Here is a 17,611-nt window from a genome sequence, read left to right as displayed (position 1 = left end):
TCAATCCCTCTGCAGTTTGGTTTCAGAATTGGAGACTCTTCAGAAGTCTTGCTAGCTACCTCATTGCCCTAGGATCAACATTTAAGAGAGGCTTGGTACCCCTGCTTAACTGCTTATGTGGGTCTTAACTGGATACAAAATTTGCTTGTAAAGAAGGATATATTGTGACAAGTTCATGAAGAAATTCTGTTAACTCTCTGTCCAGTAAGGGGCAGGTGATCACATGGCCTCCTTTGCCTAATTGACAGAAACATTGCAGACAGCCTGGAGTTAAAGACCCTTCCTTTAGTGCTGAATCAAGACAGTTTAGTAAATGAAGTGAGTCCTTTTACTGTAAATTTTGCATGGGTCATATGAAATATGTAGCCGCCTAGGGAAGTTGCTCTGAACAGGGTCTTTCTTTTTATTACGTCCAAGTTGCCAACTAATAGGACCATAGAGACCTCAGGTACTGAATTTTTTATTCTTGGCAGTAATGAGATATTTTTCATATTAGTTGTTTGGTATCTGACTTCCAGTGTTTCTAGCTTTGTGCGTAAAACTACAGAGAAGATTGGCACCCTTCATACAAGCCCTGACCTGAGAGTGAGACCAGAACCCAGGGGTGAGGAGCAGTCATGTGAAGAGAACATGAATCCAGTCACCTGCCCAAAGGAGGAAGATGCTGAGTAAGCCTCTACATCTAAATCTGAGTAAATTCTAGGAGTCAGCTGTTTAACTCTCTATCCAGGATGGGGCAGGTGATCACATGGCTTCCTTTGCCTAATTGGTAGAAACACTGCAGACAACCTGGAGTTAAAGACCCTTCCTTTAGTGCTGAATCAAGACAGTTTAGTAAATGAAGTGAGTTTTATTGGTGAGAAGAAAGCTCTAGACTGTTCTGTTGGAGAAGATACATGTATGACCTTGTTCGTTGTGGATTCTTTGTTTAGCTCATAAAAATTGTGAATACCATAAAGTAAGTACTGGAAAATTACTACATTTACCTGTAGCAAGTCTGTTGAGACAGTTTTAATTTAGCACCTCTTCTATCTTTCCCCTATACAATCTTTCTCCCCTCCAAATCCTTTCGCACTTCTTAGATGTTAGAGAAGGGGCATTAGATTAACAGTAGGCTGACCAAAGATCTAGGCCTCCCCCTGGCTCTACTTCTGACTAGCATGTGCCTTTGGGTAAGACAGTTACTAATGGTTTCTGGAATGTGCGATGAGAGCACTGGCATTGATGTTGTGTCATGTACCTGCCTCTGATCTGCTGATAGCCTAGTTCTTGTGCAGTACAGTGGTAGCAGAGCTCTTAGTCTGGCACAGTGCAAAGTTATGTTGTCCATCTGACCTCTGCCTTATCTCATACATAGGTCAGGGGATTAGAGGCAAGCAAGTTCAGCAGTCACCCAGGAACTGAGGGAGAGACCGACAGACTCAATGTATCTGGATAGTCAGATGAAATAGAAGGTGTGTTATCCTCAGAATAACTTAGTGAATCCATGTGTTTGTAGGAAAAAAGTATGTGTTGCTATGTTATTTAGGGCAGCCTTAAGTCTGACCTTAGCCCACCTTTCCAGCCTCATTTCCAAACACATCCTTCTAAGCACTCTAAATTCCAGTTCTGTCAGAGAACTGGGTGTGTATACTCACTACATTTGTTTGTGCTGTGCCTTCTACCTGCAGTATTTCCCCCCATTTTTCCTAACAAATATTACCTCTGAAGGGAAGCCTTCCCTTGATTGCCTAGTTAGAATAATTACTCCTTGACCCATGCTTTCATAGCACAGTGCTTGCACTGCTCTTCAGCGTTTATTTTATTCTTTTATATTAAAGTTAGTTGTTTGCATGCTTTTCTTTCTGATTGTAGCTTACTTATCTTGAGGCCAGAGACCATTTTCTGTACTCATCTACTTGTCTCATGTAACATGTACAACGTCTGCCACTAAGTTGTAAGCACTTAGAAATATTTGTCGAAGAAAACTCTAATCCCCTCTAACTCTTTGCACTTTTCTAGGGGGAGAAAAGAAGTAACTGGTCAGCCTCCAGAAGAAGACAAGTTTCAAGAGCTCAAAATAGCAACAGCAGAAGCAATGTGAGTATTTATGAATGAGAAAGTTTTACAATGAAGGGGAATGACTTTTTGAGATCATCGGTAGTGGTCCTGAGACACTGTGGAGCAGAGTAGTCTCATTTGGAATTGAAATTCAAGAATTAGTATAAAGTTAATATTTTCTGTATTGTCACCTTGCTGAGATACTTGTTAGAGTTGAAAAGTAACATTTATTCCATGTTTTATCCATTAGATTTATTTAGCGTGAGATAATCTGTTTATGAAACATAACTTTCATACGTGTCTGTCTTGTGTAGGACCAAGCTACAGGACCCACTGGTTTTGTTTGAACCTAAGTCTCTGAGAATGGTTTTACAGGAGTGGCTTTCACAGTTAGAAGAAACATTTGCTATGAAGGACTTTTCAGGCATTTCAGATACCGGCAACTCATCCATGACATTAAACCAGGATGTGCTATTGTTTGATGTGTCAAAAAAGGAAATGTTAGATGAAGATAATGAAAAAGAAGAAAGGGACTCTTCAGGCCATGAAGAAACTGTTGATCAAACAGCATGTGAACCTGTAAATAGTCTCAGGGAGCCCTTGGATGACTTTTTGCAAGTATGTTCTCCATGCAGCATAGCTAATGGTCTTCAGAAGGAGCTGGCTGAACTGACAACACTGTGTTTAGAATTGAAGGTATTAAGTTTGGAGATCAAAAGCACAAGCGGACATGTGGACCACACTTTGCAGATTGAAATTCTGGCTTGTCAGTTCCTAAAGAAGTATTTTTTTCTCCTGGACTTGAAACGAGCAAAGGAGAGTATCAAGCTTAGTTATACTGATAGTCCTTCTGTTTGGGATACTTTTATTGAAGGATTGAAAGGTAATAATCAGATTGCCTTACCTAAGATAGAAATTGGTATAGAGGACAATACCATCTTGGCATTTTTGAATTAAAAAAAAAAACAGACAAGTGGAAAATCACCTCTTTTCTGGTCAACCTCCACTCTATTTTCCACTCAAGTTAATTTTTAATAGTTCTTCAAACATTGGTTTGATGTGCAAGTATATTATGGGAAATTAGTTTTGTTTATTTCACAGTCATATTCAGAAAGTGATACAGCAATGATGGAGAAGTTGGGATTAAAGTAAAATTTTTATAAATGCAGCTATATAAAAATATCCCTCATGTGACTTACTAATACAGAAATAATGTATGCCATTTATTGAGTACTTACTGTGTGCCACATATTATGCTAAACACTTGATAAGCATCATCTCTTTTCAGAGTAGATGGTGTTATTCCACTTAATAGGTGAGGAAATTGAGGCATAGAGAGCTTATAATAGTTGAGTAGGCTAAATTATTATAATAAATATCTCATAATGTAATAAATACAATAGAGGTTTATTTCTTGCCCATTTAACAGTCCAGGACAGATTCCTGGTGAATGGGCACCCCCCTTCCATAATCCAGGTAATCCAGGGTTCCAGGTTCCTTGTTTTTTTTAAGTTCTCTTTCCTTTGGATTTATGATTAAGAGTGGGTTGCTATGTCCAGGGAAAGCACGTGGAAGGGGCAGACATGCTCTCTTACAGGCCTTGTCCCTTATAGCCTCTTCTTTTTGATTCCATTGGTTAGAATTCTATCACAAAGCCCCACCCAACTACAAAGGAGGCTGGGAAATGTAACCTATGCAGGTGTCTAGAAGGAAGAGAATGGATATGGGTGAAGGGCTTGTATGTCTGCCTCAGATTTTGGTGGACAGCCACTGGTCTCTACTTCACGCTTGATTAAAGGTTACAGTATTTGTCATCCTCATATGGAAACCAGCTCTCATACCCCAGAGACCATCCATGCCCTTGCTGCTACATAGTCCCATGTTTTTGAAGAGGTGATTCTTCATTCTTTTGAAGAGGTCTTAATCCCAAATTCTGCTTGAATAACATGCCATGTTTCTAATAACTTATTTAGATTTTAAAGGAAACTTTCCATTCATTACCAAACATAAAGTCACAAGTAGAGATACATTTTTATATTATCTGACTTTAAGGTCTTCTAGTTTTCGAGAAGCATGAATCTGTAGTTTTGGTACTATTTCAACTCACATTTAGCAGTTCAAAGTGTAAGAAATGATTTCAGATTCTTCTGAGTTGAAGTAGACTGTCTTTTATGTAAAACAAGAAAAGGTACTGTTTAGGTGGGTTCAAATGCTTGATGTTATTACACTGTAAATTTGCTGTTTCTGTTTCTGTTACTTGGTTATACCCAACCCTGGTCACAGGAAGAGAGCAGAAGAGTCTACATCAGCCTGAGTGGTGGTTAACTTACTAACAGAGCTGGCTAGAGCAAGTATGCTGGGTAATTTGAGACAGTGCAGCTGCTTGAGTTTAGGGGGATAAGTTTGACTTAGCCCTCACCCAGTCATACTTTAAAAACTCACTTTAGTTCCATATATCATACATTTTTAAACTACAAGTAGGTTTAACCAGATCACCACTCAGTTTATTTACATTGGCTTTAAATAACTTGGCTATTCCCAAAAGTCAAACCTTCTATCAGAGGAAGATTGACTATAACTGATTTATAACTATAACAAAAAAAATAAATTAAATTGGTTTATGTTGTTTCAAAAGATGGAGTAGGGGCACTGGGTCTAGAAAAAAACTGAAGAACTTGGCATTGATAGGAGGTACATTGCATATACACACACATATCTATTACCCTTTTCAAGGGTAATAGTCGCATATATTGGTTATCTCTTCCTTTGTCTTGTTTAAAACTTTGAATATGCTCTGCCTCCCAATGTAATTTTAAGGTTCTTAAAAATAGCTTTGTATCTTGTTCTTTTTTGTCTCTCCATGGAGCCTTGCACACAGTAGGTGCTTGACCAACGATTGTTGAATGAATGTGTTCATGAATTGAATATTTACAGCTATGAGACGAAGGGAAAGACGCCCTCTATCTTTCAGAAATGGCAAGTTCCAATCCTATGTATATGGAGATGGAAGAAGGAGACCTTCCAGCAAGATTAAAGTTACTGGAAGACTCAGTCCCTTTTGACAGTCCTTTGTTGATTGCTTATGCTACCCGGTAAGTCGTCCTATATGTTGTTTATATGAACTAAAGCACATACTTTTTTGTCTTAGTTTCTAAAATTTTACTTGGTTGCATGCTGGGCAGCTTCTTGGTATATTTTTTACTTCTAATGAATGCTTGGATAATGTAACCAAATTACATCATCTCACTGAAGTTGGAGACTAACACATTTTGTTTTTAAATGCAGATTGTATGAGGAGTTTGGGGAATCTGCCCTTCGATCGTTAGTCAGGTTTTACCCATCTGTTTTGCCTTCGGATGTCATGCAACTTTGTCATCGGCATCCTGCTCAGTTTTTGGCCTATTTAGACAGTCTGGTGAAATCAAGGCCTGAAGATCAACGGTGAGAAGGCGAGAAAATTTGCAGACTCTCCTTTCTCTTGATAGGTCCTTTCTTCTCTTGTATTAGCAGTTGTAGCATTTTTACTGTCAACTGTCACAGAGTTGAGGCACCTACTATGGCAGAGGATGGTTTTGGCAGTCAGGTACCGTGCTTCACAGTTCACAGCACACACCACGAGATGCACACACTACACTTCTCTTCCCTTCCTTCCTCTCAGAGATTCACAGATCACCAGTAAAAAGTAAACCCCCGCTTAGGGCCTAGGCTAATTCAGATTAGCTTCCTTCTTGTCTATGCTAGTGAGTGGATTTATTGCCACCTTTATATTGATGATATCCCAAATTCTTGTGAATGGATCTCTGTTCCAGCTTTTTGCTTCTTGTTAGTTGAAGCCTCATTTCTAATCTCCACATTGTCCTTGGTTGTTCATCTCCATATTGTATGTTTCCTTTCTCATCATTAAGATTGGTGATTTTTGTCCCCAACTTTCTCTTAGGCCATCCTTCCTTGAGTCCCTTCTACAACCAGAGTCTTTAAGATTGGATTGGCTGCTTTTGGCAGTGTCCCATGATGCTCCCCCAAGCACAAGCACTATGGATGATGAAGGAGACCCCAGGTATAGAAATTTCTTTCTAAGCTCTGATGTGCCTTTGATGATTTCTCTCAGAAAAATGTAAGGCCATGCAAAATTTTGCACATGACTTTGGAGAATTAAACTGACTGACCCCCTTCCCCCCCCACAAAAGCTCTTTCGTGGACCTGCACTGGGAGCCCTAGATGATTAAATCCAGTTAAAGAAAGAAAATTGTGTGTGTTTGTGTGTGTTTTCTTCCTAGAAATTTCTAGTTATAAACTGATTTAGTATTAAAAAAAGAAGTCATAAAAAATAGGCACTGATACTTGTATATTAAAGTATCATTGATATATAAGCTTATGAAAGTTTCACATGAACAACATTGTGGTTTCAACATTCACCCAATTATCAAGTCCTCAGCCCCCCACTGCAGTCACTGTCTTATCAGCATAGTAAGATGCTAAATAGTCATTACTTGTCTTCTCTGTGCTGTATCGCCTTCCCCGTGACCTGCCTGTATTGTGATTGTGGATTATAGTGCCCCTTAATCCTCTTCTCCCTGCCCACCCACCCACCCTCCCCAACTCCTCCCCTTTGGTAACCACTAGTCCCTTCTTGGAGTCGATGAGTCTGCTGCTATTTTGTTCCTTCAGTTTTGCTTTGTTTTTATAGTCCACAAATGAGTGAAGTCATTTGGTGTCTTTGTCCACCTGGCTTATTTCACTGAGATAATTCCCTCTAGCTCCATCCATGTTGTTGCAAATGTTAGGATTTCTTTCCTTTTTATAGCTGAATAATATTCCATTTTGTATATCTACCACATGTTCTTTGTCCATTCATCTACTGATGGGCACTTAGGTTGCTTCCATATCTGGGCTATTGTACATACTGCTGTGGTAAACATAGGGGTGCATATGTCTTTTTGAATGAGGAATGTTGTTTTCTTCTGGTAAATTCCTAGGAATAGAATTACTGGGTCAAATGGCATTTCTATTTTTAGATTTTTTGAGGAACCTCCATATTGTTTTCCACAATGGTTGAACTAATTTTCATTCCCACCAACAGCATGGAAAGGTTCCCCTTTCTCTGCATCCTCGCCAGCATTTGTTGTTTCTTGTCTTTTGGATGTTGGCCATCCTAACTGGTGTGAGGTAATATCTCATTGTAGTTTTTTATTTGCATTTCCCTGATGACTAGCGACATGGAGCATTTCTTCATGTGCCTGTTGGCCATCCAGGTTTCTTCTTTGGAGAAGTTTCTGTTAGATCCTCTGCCCATTTTTTAACTGGGTTATTTGCTTTTTGGGTATTGAGGCATGTGAGTTCTTAATGTGTTTTGGATGTTAGCCCCTTTTTGGATAGGTCATTTACGAATATATTCTCCCATACTGTATGATGGCTTTTTGTTCTGCAGATGGTGTCCATTGCTGTACAGAAGGCTTTTAGTTTGATGTAGTCCCATTTATTCATTTTTAATTTTGTTTCCCTTGCCCAAGAAGATGTGTTCAGGAAAAAGTTGCTTGTGTGTATATTCAATAAACTTTTGCCTATATTTTCTTCTAGGAGGTTTATGGTTTCATGACTTACATTCAGGTCTTTGATCCATTTCGAGTTTACTTTTGTGTATGGAGTTAGACATGAAGCTGTCCAGTTTTGCTAACATCAGTTATTGAAGAGGCTTTCTTTTCCCCATTGTATATTCATGACTCCTTTATCATATATTAATTGGGCGTCTATGTATGGGTTTATATCTGGGCTCTCTATTCTGTTCCATTGATCTATGGGTCTATTCTGTGCCAGTACCAAATTGTTTTGATTACTGTGACTTTATAACAGAGCTTGAAGTTAGGGAGTGTGATCTTCCCAGACTTGTTCTTCCTTCTTAGGATTGATTTGGCTATCTGGGGTCTTCTTGTGGTTCCATGTGAATTTTACAACTATTTGTTCCAGTTCATTGAAGAATTCTGTTGGTATTTTGATAAGGATTGCATTGAATCTGTAAATTACTTTGGGTAGCATGGCCATTTTGACAATATTAATTCTTCCTATCTATGCCCATGGGATGTATTTCCATTTATTGGTGTCTTCTTTAATTTTTCTCATGAGTGTCTTGTAGTTTTCAGAGTATAGGTCTTTTACCTCCTTGATTAAGTTTATTCCGAGGTATTTCATTCTTTTTGATGTAATTGTAAATGGAGTTGTTTTCCTGATTTCTCTTTCTGTTAATTTGTTGTTAGTATATAGGAATGTAATAGATTTCTGTGTATTAATTTTGTATCCTGAAACTTTGCTGAATTCAGTAATTTTAATAGTTCTTTGGTGGAGTCTTTAGGGTTTTCTATGATAATATCATGTTGTTTGCAAATAATGACAGTTTAACTTCTTCCTTACCAATTTGGATGCCTTTTATTTATTTGTGTTGTCTGATTGCTGTGGCTAGAACCTCTAATACTATGTTGAATAGAAGTGGTGAGAGTGAGCATCCTTGTCTTGTTCCCTATCTTATAGGAAAAGCTTTCAGCTTTTCACGGTTAAGTGTGATGTTAGCTGTGGGTTTGTCATATATGGCCTTTATTATGTTGAAGTATTTACCCTCTATACACATTTTGTTGAAGTTTTTATCATGAATGAATGTTGAATTTTATCAAATGCTTTTTCAGCATCTGTTGAGATGATCATGTGATTTTTGTCCTTTTATTAAAGTGGTGTATGATGTTGATAGATTTTCAAATATTGTACCATCCTTGTGACCCTGGCATAAATCCTACTTGATCATGATGGATGATCTTTTTGATGTATTTTTTAATTCAGTTTGCTAATATTTTTTTGAGTAGTTTTTGCATCTATGTTCATCAGGGATATTGGTCTGTAATTTTCTTTTTTTGTGGTATCTTTGTCTGGTTTTGGTATTAGAGTGATGCTGGTCTCATAGAATGAGTTCAGAAGTATTCTCTTTTCTTCTACTTTCTGGAATACTTTAAGGAGGATGGGTATTAGCTCTTCTTTAAATGTCTGATAAAATTCAGTGGTGAAGCCATCCAGTCCAGGGGTTTTATTCTTAGGTAGTTTTTAGATTACCAATTCAATTTTGTTGCTGGTAATTGGTCTGTTCAGATTTTCTGTTTCTTCCTGTGTCAGCCTTGGAAGGTTGTATTTTTCTAGAAAGTTGTCCATTTTTTCTTATCCAATTTGTTGGTATATAATGTGTCTTAGTATTCTCCAGTAGTTCTTTGTATTTCTGTGGTGTCCATTGTGATTTTTCCTTTTTCACTTCTGATTCTTTTTATGTGTGTACACTCTCTTTTTTTCTTGATAAGTCTGGCTAGGGGTTTATCTATTTTGTTTATTTTCTTAAAGAACCAGCTCCTGGTTTCATTTATTCTTTCTGTTGTTTTATTCTTCTTGATTTTATTTATTTCTGCTCTGATCTTTATTATGTCCCTCCTTCTACTGACTCAGGGCCTCATTTGCTCTTCTTTTTCTAGTTTCATTAATTGTGAGTTTAGACTGTTCATTTGGGATTATTCTTGTTTCTTCAGGTAAGCTTGTATTGCTATATACTTTCCTCTTAGAACTGCCTTCAGTGTATCCCACAGGTTTTGGGCTGTTGAGTTGTTTTACTTTTTCTTCATATATTGCTTGGTCTCTTTTAATTTGGTCATTGATTCACTCATTATTTAGGAGCATATTGTTAACCCCTTCAGGAGAACCTTTTTAAAAGCCCCCACAGATGCCTATCTTACATGCCTAGACAAAAGATCTAGAAGAATATTCAGTGGCTGTCTGTGAGCAATGGTGTTATAGGTTTCTATCTTTTGCATTCAGTTACCTAAAATTTCTAATTTTAAAAAATAAACAGTTTATTTGTATATTTTATTATATAACAGGAAAAACAGCTATTTCTAATTTTTTAAAAGTCAAGTGGAAATTTTGAAAAATATAACAATAAAACAAATATAATTAAACTCTTCCTACCTATTAGATGACTAATAAGCCTTTTGTAGAGTTTATTTCCTGTCTAATTTACTGAGAGTTTCTCATTTCACAGGCCTCATTCACACTTGTTTTCCTGGGGATACAGTCAGCTGATCCTTCATCTGATTAAACTACCTGCAGATTTTACAACCAAAGAGAAAATGACTGACATTTGTAGGTCTCATGGGTAAGTGAGAATTTTCTTAGAACCTGAGGTTAAGATTAGAATTATTTCAGTTAATAATTTCATAGTTAAGGTCCTGAAATGATACTCCATATCATTTCAGAATTTTCTTCACAAGAGAAAAGTACCTTCTGTTTTAAGTGATAGTAAAGAACTTTTTCCTTTTAAATTTTGTGCATATTTTTCTTTGTGTAAAAGAGACTGGCCCTTACTAATTACTCTCTACCCCTTATGTTTCATTGCTAGCCCCTCTTCTAGGCATGTAGATGGTATTTAAGCACTGGACTGTGTGATAGGAGCTGTAATTGACACAGGGTTCCTGAGAAGGGAGAGAGTTCAAAATGGGTTCAGTAGAATTGCTGGTGAGGGATTCAGGGAGTAGATGAGACTTTGGAGATAATCCCTGAAGGCAGCACAGGGCCTCTATTTATAAAGGAGCCAAGAAGAGGGCAGGTTAGGTAAGAGAAACAGCAAGAGCAAGGGCATGAAAAACCAACACTGCTTTTTATTATTATCGCATTAGTCAAGTATTGATTGCCTGGTGATGTTATATTATGTTTCCAGCTGAATTACAGTCTTTTGGAGATAGGGACCTGTGTCTTCCTTTTCCCTCAGAATGCCTAATTCATATAGTGGTAAATACTTGATATATAATTGTTCACTGACAATGAGTGATGTGACTAGTCAGGTAATGGGTTATGAGATCATATAGGATCGTAGGAAGAATTTAGTTAACAGTAGAGACCCTTTTAGACTTTTTCTGTGAAAATGATGTGACAAAATGGAGCTTTCTGGAGATCATTTCTGGTGTCATACACAAGAGGGTTGGAGACAGGAAAGCCAGCTAGGAAGCCGTTGGAGTAAATCAGGTGTGAGTGAATCAGTGATTAGTAGGGCAGCAGCAGGAACACATCCAAGGAACATTTCAAAGAGAAATGCAGTGGGGCTTAAAGATATCTGATGTAGCAAAAGGAGGGGAAGAGTCAAGGAGAACTTCCATAGTTTACCTATTCAGGGAAGGAATATGCTAATTTTATACTGAATCTTAAAGCTTATAAAGTATAGAAGTGTAAGTCTATAATTGGTGCCTGGCTTTAAATGTCAGTATATGTATATTTTTTCTTTTTCCTTTTTTTTAAAAATGCCTTGAATCAGAGCTGTCTAATAGAAATTTCTGTGATAATGGAAATATTCTAGTGCACTGTCTAATATGGTAGCCACTAGCCATATGTGGCTATTGACAACTTGAAATATGGATTGGTTAACTGAACAACTGACTTTCTAATTTTATTTACTTTCAATTAACTTAAATTTGAATAGCCACGTGTGTCTAGTATCTGCTATGTGGACAGCACAGCTGCAGATAAATTCACTCTTTTATTTCTTTCTTCATCTTTGGTCTCTTTGAAGTTTCTGGCCTGGATATCTTACTCTCTGTTTGGAGCTGGAGAGAAGAAGAGAGGCCTTCACTAACATTGTGTATCTGAATGATATGCGCCTGATGGAAGGGGACAATGGTAAGTAAATCCCAATTGGGTACTCTGTTTTAGCATTTTAGAAGTCACTCCAGACTCTCAGTAAAGAAATTTGGTGAATATTTCCATGATCATGTATGTGATCTAGTTGACTGTCAAATTTGTGTTTGTTTTTTTTTTTTTATCTGTACCACTTGGTATATTATAAAATCATAATTAGAAATACACTATAGGCCACTTTTCTATTTAATGAATACCTACGTGTGTGTTAGGGTCTATCCTAGGTGCTTTTCTGTATATTGTTCAAATTGGTTAACAACCTTTTGGGATAGTTCCTATTACTTCTCTTTTACAGAAGTTTTAACTGAGGCCCAAAGTCATATAACTGGTGGAGCTGGTGTTCAGACCCAGGTCTGACTGTCTCTGAAGCTTACGCTCAGGTTCTTTTATCTGCATTGTGTTGCCTTTTACACAGCCAAAAGCTAGAGATCACTAAGATGAACTAAAAGTGGAGAAGCAGCCAGCTTTCCCTAAGCTGTCACAGCTATTTAGATATTTTTTTAAAATACTAATTTTCATGAATCCAACACAGATAAAATGGCAATTAGAAGGCCAGGACTTTGACACACTGATAACTTCAGTTGGAGAGTCCACATTGTACTTGGAGAGATGATCTTCATCTGTTTTGTAGTGTTGCTTTATTCATCTCAGTGCGGGAGTGCCCACAGCATCACGGGGGCCTTCATCCAGAGGTGTGATCTACAGCTTTTTTCAACCCTGTTGGTATAGGAGAGAGAAAGTTAGAATAGAGTGAAGAAGCCAGTTGACTGGCAAAGATTAGTTTCAGATGTCACAGCTATTGCAAAAATTACTAAGATCGTATTTGTTTCAGAAATTTTAAAAAGGGGCCAGATGGTTCTGTAGAACTAGAACTATGGACATGCATTCACTTCTGAAAAATAACCAGGACAGGTAAGATAGAAATGGTTTATATTTTTAAAGTTACAACACAATGTTTGTTACGGAAAAAAATTGAAAATTTAGAAAGCATAAAGAAAATAAATGTGACCTAAAATCCTCTCTGCTCAGATAAAAGTACTCTTAATGTTTGTTTATGTAAAAATAATAATAAATAGCTATTTTTACTCTTGGTTTATTAAATGGTGTCTTGACACTTCTCTTTCCTCATAACTCATACTAATCCCTCTCCAAGGCACAATGATTTTACTGTCAAATATATATCCCATATCTGTCTACCTTCTTTTGCTCCACCAACACCACTCTTGTTATCTCCTGCCCAGACCATTGCAGTAAGTTCATAGTTGGTCATCTGGACTCCATTCTTGCCCAGCTTTAGTCCATTTTCCTTACAGCAGTCAGAATATGTTCTTTTAAAAAAAATTGGATTATGTAGCTCTCTTCCTTGAAACCCCTCATATTGAACAGAGAATAAAATCCTGATTCTTAAACTAGTCTGTTAAAGCCTGGCCCTGTCCTCTCATTCTCACTGCTCATTCCTGCCTTTGTGCAGTAGTTTTTTTGGGTTCCTTGAATTCAAGTTCTTTCTGTGTCAAATCTTCCTCCATGTTTCCTTTGTTAGAAATGCAGGCTCCTTCACCCTCTATTCCCGATGCCCCCATCTCCAACCCCCGCCCAGATTTGCCCCTAAGTGAGCTACGTGTGCATGTTCTCTAAGCTTGTCTCATCTTTCACTCTCTGCTTAAATGTAACTTCCTCACAGAACCCTTCTCAGAGCTTCCCCCCAAAACCTGCTCTTCTCTCCAATGGTTCCTTGATCTTATTTTTTATAGCAAAGCACAGTGTATAAGTATAGGTGTATTTCCATCTTTGTGTAAGTCGTGTCTCCTTTATTAGACTGTAAGCTCCACGAGAGGGCAGGGATCATTGTGTCTGAGCTATCCCTCAGTGCGTGTCCAGGGTCTACATAGAACATGCTCTGGGTAATTACTTGCTGAGTGAGTGAATGAAGGAATTTTGAAGCTAATTTTGTGGCTTCTCCTTTTGAACTTTTATTCAAAAAGTGTTCAGAACACAACTTTGTGTTAGGGTGATCAGATTATGTTCTTTAATATTTTCATGCTTTGGTATTAACTGTTTTCATAAATGGTTTTGACCATCTCTTATATGTAGGCACAGTGCTAAGAGCAGTCAGAGCCAACATTTCTGTGTTTCTGTGTGTATATGTAGGTTGGATCCCAGAGACTATGGAGGAATGGAAGCTTCTCCTGCATCTGGTACAGAACAAGAGCACAAAGCCATTCCTCCACAAGTCACCAAATGGGAACTTCAGTGATGGACCTTCCCCTATCAATGTGGAGAATGTGGCACTCCTGTTAGCTAAGGCCATGGGTCCAGATCGGGCCTGGTCACTGCTACAGGAATGTGGTTTGACCCTTGAGCTTTCAGAGAGGTTTACGAGAACCTGTGATATCTTAAGGATTGCTGAGAAAAGGCAGAGGTAATAATACCCGTCTGTCTCGCCCTTGTCATGCCCTGCGCATAGGTGTTAGGGGAATGCAGAACCCCACAGATTTTCAGAGGTGGGTGGGACTGTAGGGCTCATCCTTTCTGAACGCCTCACTAATAGATGAGAGGGCTGAGACTCATCTTCATCTGTTGATTAAAGTGATTAAGAAAAGAGGCTAAAGTAATATTTTGTTCACAGTCATGACCAAGACACTGGATTAATGTGAATTCCCAAATCTGATGTGTACTCATATTTTTTAACGATATTGTTCATACAAGATGCCTGTCTCAGGTTTGGTGTTTTTTGTTTGTTTGTTTTAATTGTGAAGTACAGATAACACAAAATTTACCATCTTAACTATTTTTAAGTGTTTGGTTCAGCAGTGTGAATGACATATCCATATAATTGTACAGCCAATTACCAGAACTTTTTCATCCTACAAAACTGAAACTGTACTCGTTAAACAATAGCTCCATTTCCCCCTCCACTTAGCCCCTGGAAGCCACCATTCTATATCCTCTCTGATTTTGACTGTAGCAGCCCCGCTTATCCATGGGGGATCCATTCCAGGATCCCTAGTGGATGCCTGAAACTGGATAGTACCAAACTCTACAGTGTTTTCCTATACATACATATCTGTGATAAAGCTTAATTTATAAAGTAGGTACAGTAAGAGATTAATAACAATGACTAGTAATAAAATAGAAGAATTATAATAATATACTAAAATAAAAGATACACGAATGTGTTTTCTCTCCCAAAATAACATATTTTTCTGTACTCACTCTTCTAGTGATGATGTAAGGTGGTAAAATGCTTATGTGATGACATGAAGGGAGGTGAATGATGGGTTGTATATGATGTTAGGCTACTATTGACCTCCTGACAACATGTCAGAAGGAGGATCCTCTGCTTCCAAACTGCAATTGACCTCGGGTAACTGAGACCTTGGAAAGCGAAACCAAGGATAAGGGGGCACTACTGTATTCTAAGTACCTCATATGAGTAGAATCATACAGTCTGTCTTTTTGTGACTGGCTTATCTCAAGGTTCGTCTGTGTTACAGCATGTGTCAGAATCTCCTTCTCTTTTAAGACTGAATAGTCTTAAAGACTGTTGTGCATGTATAAAAACAATTGTGAGTGTATACCACATTTTGTTTATCCAGTCATCTATCAGTGGGCACTGGGTTGCTTCTACCTCTTGGCTGTTGTGGATAATGCTGCTGTGAACGTGGGTGTACGCATGTCTCTTTGAGAGACTGTGTGCAGTTCTTTTAGGTATATACCCAGAAGTGGAATTACTGGATCATATGGTAATTCTATTTTAACTTTTTGAGGAATTGCTATACTGTTTTCTATAGAAGTTATACCATTTTACAATCCCACCAACAGTACACAAAGGTTCCAATTTCTTCACATCCGTGCCAACACTAGTTATTTTCTATTTTTCATAGTAGCCATCCTGGTGGGTACAAGGTGATATCTCATGGTGGTTTTTTACTTGCATTTCCCTAATGATTAGTGATGTTGAGCATCTTTTCATATGCTTGTTAGCCATTTGTATATCCTCTTTGGAGACATACCAATTCGAGTCTTTTTGCCCATTTTAAAATATCATTACTTGTTTTTTTGTCATAGGAGTTCTTTATGTATTCTAGATATTAACCCTTTATCAGATACATGATTTGAAATCTTTTCTTCTATAGAATAGGGTGCCTTTTTACTCTGTTGACTGTGTCTTTTGATGCACAGAATCAGTCTGGTTTTGAGGCCTCTAATTCTTTGTGGGTTTTTAAGTTTTTTGTGAAGAATGAACAGTGAGAATTAAATTTGCTTATTTCTTTCCTTTGGGATTTCAGAGCCTTGATACAAAGCATGCTTGAGAAATGTGATCGGTTTCTCTGGTCCCAGCAGACCTAGTGGAAGAAGATTCAGCAGGATGTCATGTCATTTTGAGGAAAGTGGAATTATGCTCCTGAACCTCAGGAACACATTTGGTTTTTGAAGGAAAGGCACCATCTGAGAACCCTGCCACGTTATTAGGAGTACTTCTGTCAGTGTCTGTAACCTCCACATCTGTGGCTTTATCTGTAACTGGTGTTTCTCAACCAGAGTTGAATTTTGAAAGGAATCAGTCCTTGTTTGCTGAGATGAAATGCTCTGGAATCAGAATGTGAGTGTGTACAGCTATGCAGTCCTTACTTTGAACTACAGTATTATTTGCTCCTTGGTAACAGACAAAGGGCATTATTTTCCTGTTGTGACTCCCATATAGGGAGCAGAAGTTTCTCATCCTGGTCACATAATTGTCAGGAGTTGAATTATTTTTATATCTTCTCTGGGACAGTTGAGAAATTACTGAGAAATACCTGGTAAAATGGAATTAATACATAAAATAAGTATAATACTGAAGATTCAAATTAGATATTTAAATGAAATGGCACCATATTTAAATTGGGCTAATTTAAAATATACTTTTTTCCAGTATTTGACATTTTCTAATCTGAACCTGTATATAATTGACTGATTCATTACTGTAGATGTTTTATCTCTAATCTGTTCTAAACAGAATGGCCCAAAGGAATCATGCACTTTTAAAAATTACTTTTTAAAAGCCATAATAAAGAAAGGCTGAGTACTAATAAAGACTTCAATAAATATTTATATTACTGAAACTACTAGATTGCCATTTGTCAGGCTCCTGTATATTTATTTACATAGCATGTTACATTAATAATAAGTATAATATCTGATTAAAATTTTCATTTGAATAGAATATATAGACAAGAGATTTGTTGTGAGTAATTTACAGGAAGATGTGGGGTAAACTCAGTGTGGAATAAGAAAAGCCTTGGATTGATTGAATGCTTTACTTCTTTTTTCATTTATAACACAGCTAGAGAACTACAGACAGAAATCTCTATCATATTTCCATATGACATTTGGATATGATGTGACCAGATGTGTTTAAGAGATTGTCAGGAAAGGAGGCTTTAGAAAGCATCTTACAATTTTGTGAGGTGTGGAAAACCTAACAGTTCTGGTCAGCAATGGATGGTGGGGGTGGGGTTGTGGAGCGAGGGTGGTGGCATGAGTGGGCTGTGTCCCTGGAACAAGCAGTTCTCTAACAGCATCTGGGTGTCCAGTAATTGAGTGCATTCTGACACTACCTAGAGACAGCATCAGCTCCCACAGGCTCAGGGCTCTGTTCCACAGAACTGCCTTCCACCTCAGACATCCGTCCAAAGTCCAGATGGTTACCTGTGCTTCTGGCCAACTGGCTAGAAATCAAAGGTTCCCACAACTCCTGTCCTTGGATTCAGTTAATTTGCTAGAGCGGCCTACAGATCTCAGAGAAACATTTTACTGACTAGACTACCAGTTTATTATAAAAGGATATAATATAACTCAGGAACAGCCAGATGGGAAGAGA

At 37.8% G+C, this 17,611-nt stretch overlaps 1 protein-coding gene across 10 annotated transcripts in view; it reads left to right on the top strand.

Annotated features, from left to right (window-relative positions):
* The window catches only part of HPS5 (HPS5 biogenesis of lysosomal organelles complex 2 subunit 2), a 39,842-nt gene extending 22,863 nt beyond the window's left edge, over positions 1 to 16,979 (top strand). For 9 of the 10 annotated variants that reach the window (XM_017673072.3, XM_037026734.2, XM_017673076.3 and 6 more), the window contains 10 exons: positions 519 to 668; positions 2,002 to 2,079; positions 2,355 to 2,923; positions 5,012 to 5,132; positions 5,326 to 5,481; positions 5,978 to 6,097; positions 10,103 to 10,216; positions 11,624 to 11,730; positions 13,897 to 14,167; positions 16,038 to 16,979. In XM_017673072.3, coding sequence (XP_017528561.2) covers positions 519 to 668; positions 2,002 to 2,079; positions 2,355 to 2,923; positions 5,012 to 5,132; positions 5,326 to 5,481; positions 5,978 to 6,097; positions 10,103 to 10,216; positions 11,624 to 11,730; positions 13,897 to 14,167; positions 16,038 to 16,098 — 1,747 coding nt within the window. In that variant the 3' untranslated portion in view covers positions 16,099 to 16,979. Of the gene's footprint in view, positions 1 to 518; positions 669 to 2,001; positions 2,080 to 2,354; positions 2,924 to 5,011; positions 5,133 to 5,325; positions 5,490 to 5,977; positions 6,098 to 10,102; positions 10,217 to 11,623; positions 11,731 to 13,896; positions 14,168 to 16,037 lie in introns of those variants that run through there. The other variant, XM_073216305.1, reaches the window with a different exon arrangement.
* Positions 16,980 to 17,611: the final 632 nt, after the last annotated feature.

Source organism: Manis javanica, chromosome 11 (assembly GCF_040802235.1).
Source record: "Manis javanica isolate MJ-LG chromosome 11, MJ_LKY, whole genome shotgun sequence".
Classification (NCBI taxonomy): Eukaryota; Metazoa; Chordata; class Mammalia; order Pholidota; family Manidae; genus Manis; species Manis javanica.
Note: the sequence above shows the minus strand (reverse complement) of the source record. Positions and strands in the feature narration are given on the sequence as shown.